Source organism: Nicotiana sylvestris, chromosome 3 (genome assembly GCF_000393655.2).
Source record: "Nicotiana sylvestris chromosome 3, ASM39365v2, whole genome shotgun sequence".
Lineage (NCBI taxonomy): Eukaryota > Viridiplantae > Streptophyta > Magnoliopsida > Solanales > Solanaceae > Nicotiana > Nicotiana sylvestris.
Genome location: NC_091059.1, coordinates 37,027,040 through 37,032,066, shown reverse-complemented (window position 1 = coordinate 37,032,066; position 5,027 = coordinate 37,027,040). Strand labels below are relative to the sequence as shown.

General features: G+C 44.5%; 1 protein-coding gene across 1 annotated transcript; it reads right to left on the bottom strand.

Annotated features, from left to right (window-relative positions):
- Window positions 1-3,887: 3,887 nt before the first annotated feature.
- LOC138887246 (uncharacterized) lies at window positions 3,888-4,759 on the bottom strand. The gene is made up of 2 exons (XM_070168970.1): window positions 4,402-4,759; window positions 3,888-4,183 (listed from the first exon to the last, which is right to left on the bottom strand). Exons 1-2 carry the CDS (start codon window positions 4,757-4,759, stop codon window positions 3,888-3,890), a joined length of 654 nt encoding a protein of 217 aa, XP_070025071.1.
- Window positions 4,760-5,027: the final 268 nt, after the last annotated feature.

Below are 5,027 nucleotides of genomic sequence, written 5' to 3'. Positions count from 1 at the left end.
TTCTGCGGTCACATAATGCACCGCAGAACTGCCCTCGCAGGATTCCAAGGAGATTATGCGATGACTATGCAGCCGTATATTGATTATGTGATTGTATAATTGGCCGCATAGTTGACTTCAAAACTAACCAGCACACTATCTGACTCTGCGATGACTATGCGATCCACATAGCTATTATGCGATCGCATAATGGACCGCATAAATGCGCTTTTCTGAAAAACATTATTCCTTAACTTTTTAATGCATAGATCAATCCAAAAGGTCCGAACAAAATTTCTAATACATATCCCTAACTTGGCACTACGAGATTTCGAGCTTTTGAGTAAAAATTTTCACGGGGCCTTACATCCTCCCCCACTTAAGATCATTCGTCCTCGAATGAGGATCAAGGTTCACTCATTAGGAATCCTTATGCAACCTCAGCTTTTCACATCATGAAACATATCAACAGCCCCAAATTTGGCTTACTCCCTAAATTTTCAAAAAATTTGCCAGAGTTTCCTTTGTAACTAGGCCTATCCACCTGTCAGAGAGCCCCAGAAACATATCTTAACAACATATACACAATATACAGACATGGCATAACTTGTAATGACACCAACCATGGCCGCATAGGCAACATATAACCAAAACAGAACAGTTTTACATAGACCAAATCAAAGGATATAGAGTTTATAGGAACCAAATTAATAAAAGCTATTACTCGGCTTTCCAAGTGGCTTCCTCAACCTGCTGGTTCCGCCATAACACTTTCACAGAGGTAATTTCCTTATTTCTTAATTTCTAGACTTGCCTGTCAAGAATAACAACTGGAACTTCTTCATATGACAGTTCTTCATTAACCTCAATAGTTTTAACCGGCACAATAGTGGACGGATCTCCCACTACCTTCTTCAACATAGACACATGGAAGAATGGGTGTACCAATGACATCTCGGGTGGCAGCTCGAGCTTGTAGGCCACCTAACAAATGCTCTAAATGATTCTGTACGGTCCGACATACCTCAGACTCAATTTTCCTTTCTTTCCAAACCGCATGATACCCTTCATGGGGGAAACCTTCAAAAATACCCAATCATCTTCTTTGAACTCCAAATCTCTGCGACGAACGCCCGAATAAGACTTTTGGAGACTCTGAGCAGTTCTCAACCTCTCCTTAATAATCTTGACTTTCTCCATAGCCTGATGCACGAGGTCCGACCTATCAACTCAGCTTCTCCAACCTCGAACCACCCAATGGGAGACCTACATCTACTACCATACAACGCCTCAAATGGTGCCATCCGGATACTAGCATGGAAGCTGTTGTTATAAGCAAACTCTATGAGTGGCAAATGGTCATCCCAACTACCTTTGAAATAAAGAGCACAAACACGCAACATATCCTCAAGCATCTGAATAGTCTACTCCGCTTACCCGTTGGTCTGAGGGTGAAAAGCCGTGCTAAGATTTACCTGCGTACCCAAGCTTTGCTGAAATTTCTTCCAAAAGTTGACTGTGAACTGGCCCCCCCGATCCGAAATGTTGAGACTGAAGTGCCATGCAACCTAACTATTTCTTTAATATACAATTGAGCATACTGTTCCACTATGTCGGTAGATTTGACTGGCAAGAAGTGCGCTGATTTCGTGAGTCGATCCATGATTACCTAAATTGAGTCAAACTTGTGCGGAGTGTGCGGTAACCCTACCACAAAATCCATGTTGATCATTTCCCATTTCCACATTGGAATTTCTATGCTTTGAGCGAATCCGTCGGAGCTTTGATGTTCGGCCTTCACTTGCTGACAGTTCGGACACTTTGACACAAAGTCCGCCATATCCCTTTTCATGTTGCTCCACCAATAAAATTCCTTGAGATCATGATACATTTTCGTAGAACCTGGGTGCACAGAATACCTGGAAGTGTGAGCTTCTGCCATGATCCTTTCCTGAACACCGTCAATATCTGGAACGCATAGGCGACCTTGGTACCATAGGGTACCATCTTCCGTGCCAAAAGAAAAAGATGTGGTCTTGTGTTTATGAAACCCCCTCCTTCAGCTGTGCCAACAATGGATCATTGAACTGCTTCTCTTTCACCTTCGTCACAAGCGATGATTCAACCCTATTCTGCATAATTACTCCTCCTTCATTAGAGTCCGCAAGGCGACCTCCCAAACTAGCCAACTAGTGAACCTCCCGGTCCAAAGGCCTTTGATATGCCTCCAAATGAGCAGAACTTCCCATAGATTTCTGGCTAAGAGTATCCGCCACAACATTGGCCTTTCCCGGGTGGTAGAGAATATTGATATCATAGTCCTTGAGTAACTCTGGCCATCTTCTCTGTCTTAGATTCAACTCCTTTTGTTTGAAAATATATTGAAGGCTCTTGTGGTCTGTAAATACATCCACATGGACCCCATACAAATAATATCGCCAAATCTTTAGTACAAACACCATTGCCGCAAGCTCTACGTCATGGGTTCGATAGTTCTTTTCATGGTTCTTGAGTTGCCTAGAAGCATAGGCTATTACCTTGCCGTGCTGCATTAACACACACCCGAGCCTGATCCTTGAAGTATCACAATACACCACAAATGCCTCTGTACCCTCTGGCAGGGTTAATATTGGTGCTGTAGTCAATCTTGATTTCAATTCCTGGAAGCTCCTTTCACAAGCATCGGACCACTGGAACTTAACTGCTTTTTGCATCAACTTAGGCAATGGAGAGGCAAGAGTAGAAAATTCCTCCACAAATCTTCTGTAGTACTCGGCCACACCCAAGGAATTGCGAATCTCTGTTGGAGTGGTAGGTCTAGGCCAATTCTTCACTGCTGCATTCTTTTGAGTATCAACCATAATTCCTTCCCCGGAGACGACATAACCCAAGAACGCGGCGAATTCAAGCCAAAATTCACATTTCGAAAATTTCGCATACAATTGGTGCTGTTGAAGAGTCTGTAGAACTGCCCTAAGGTGGTCAGCATGGTCCTCCCGACTTCGGGAATACACAAGAATTTCATCAATGAACACTATCACAAGGAAGTCTAGAAAAGGCTTAAAGACTCGATTCATAAGATCCATGAAAGCTGCCAGGGCATTTGTTAGCCCAAAAGACATCACCAGAAATTCAAAGTGCCCATACCGAGTCCTAAAAGCTATTTTTGGAATATCCTACTCCCTTATCTTCAATTGATGATACCCGGACCGCAAGTCAATTTTTGAGAAACACGTAGCACCTTATAATTGATCAAACAACTCATCTATCCTTGGTAGAGGGTATTTATTTTTGATTGTGACTTTGTTAAGTTGTCGATAGTCAATACACATTCTTAGAGACCCATCTTTCTTCCTTACAAACAAAACTGATGCACCCCATGGTGACACACTCGGCCGGATGAAGCCCTTTTCTAGAAAATCCTTCAATTGTTCTTTTAGCTCTTTCAATTCTGCCGATGCCATTCTGTAAGGTGGAATTGATGTAGGTTGCATGCCTAACATCATGCCGATCCCAAAATAAATCTCCCTGTCTGGTGGGATCCCAAGGAGCTCATCTAGAAAGACATCCGAAAATTCATTCACAACTGGCACAGACTCAAGGCTAGGTGCCTCGACATCGGTGTCCATAACCCGGACTAAATGATAAATACACTCCTTCTTGATCATCTTTGCCGCCTTAGGGTAAGAAATAAACCGACCTTTTGGCACTGCATTATCTCCCTTCCATTCAACAACGGGCTCATTAGGAAACTCAAGCCTCATAGTTCTAGTTGGACAATCAAGTTTGGCAAAACATGAATAAAGCCAATCCATTCCCATTATTACATCAAAATCGACCATCCCCAATTCAATAAGATCGGCCATGGTTTCCCTACCACGTACCGTAACAACACAACCTTTATAAACTTATGCAGCCGTAATAGGCTCACTCACCAGAGTAGATACCAAGAATGGTTCATGAAGCTGTTCTGGTTCTATCCCAAATTCCATAGCAACATAAGGGGTAACATAGGACAAAGTGGAACCAGGGTAAATAAGTGCATACACATCATGAGATTGGACAGTCAGAATACCTGTAACAACATCTGGAGAAGCCTCTACAGTCTGGCGACCACTTATAGCATAGAACCGGCTAGGTCCTCCCGAACTCTGCCCACTACCCTTAACTGCACCACACCCCGCGGGTGCTGGGGTACCTCGAGCTGGAGAGGGGGCTAAAGATATAACAGCTGCTGGGCTGACTGGATGTGCTGTGCCCCTACTCTCTTCCTAGAGGGATACACGCAATGCCTCTAAATATGACCCCTCATCCCACATCCATAGCATACAGGTAACTCTAAATAGCAAATCCCTGAGTGCATCTTCCCGAACCTGGGGCACAGGGACATCTGCTGCTACCAGGATCTCTCTCCTGACCTACCCCGCTGGTGGGATCCCCTGTTGCCCTGATCGGGCCTGAAACGACTCCACTGTTGCTGTTGGTTGGGCCCTGATGGCAGTGCACTAGCTAAAGATTGTGCAACAGACTGGGACGACCCTGATGATCCTCCTATGAAAGCTGATCTTCCCTCACCTAGTGACTCTCCCATGTTGCCCGTAGACCGGGCCTTGTTGTTACCCTCTCTCTCCATTCTATTCTTCAGTTTACGGTTCTTTGTGGCATGAGAAAATGCCACCATCTTCCCATAATTCATGTCAGAATTCAAGGCAGTTGTAGAAGGCTGATTGATAGTCAAAGGATTAAGGCCTTGAACAAACCGGGGCACCCTGGCTTCCATCGTAGGCAACATGTGAATAACATAATTGGACAGGTGAGCAACTCCATGTGGTACTCCCACACACTCCTGCTACCTTGCTTCAGATTCTCAAACTCTGTTGCACGAGCTGCCCTTGTCTTAGCAGGTAGGAAATTATCTACAAAGGCATCGAAAAACTCGCTCCACCTCGCCGGAGGACTCCCCTCCTCACGCGAACCTTCCCACAACTCAAACCATGAATAGGCCAGCTCTTTCAGGTGGTAGGCAACCAATTCTACTCCCTCTGTCT

Coding starts and splice junctions, on each gene's coding strand:
- LOC138887246 (XM_070168970.1), bottom strand. CDS start 4,759: ATGGAAGCCAGGGTGCCCCGGTTTGTTCAAGGCCTTAATCCTTTGACT. Junction 4,184..4,401: donor CAGGGGATCCCACCAGCGGG/GTAGGTCAGGAG, acceptor CCCCCTCTCCAG/CTCGAGGTACCCCAGCACCC.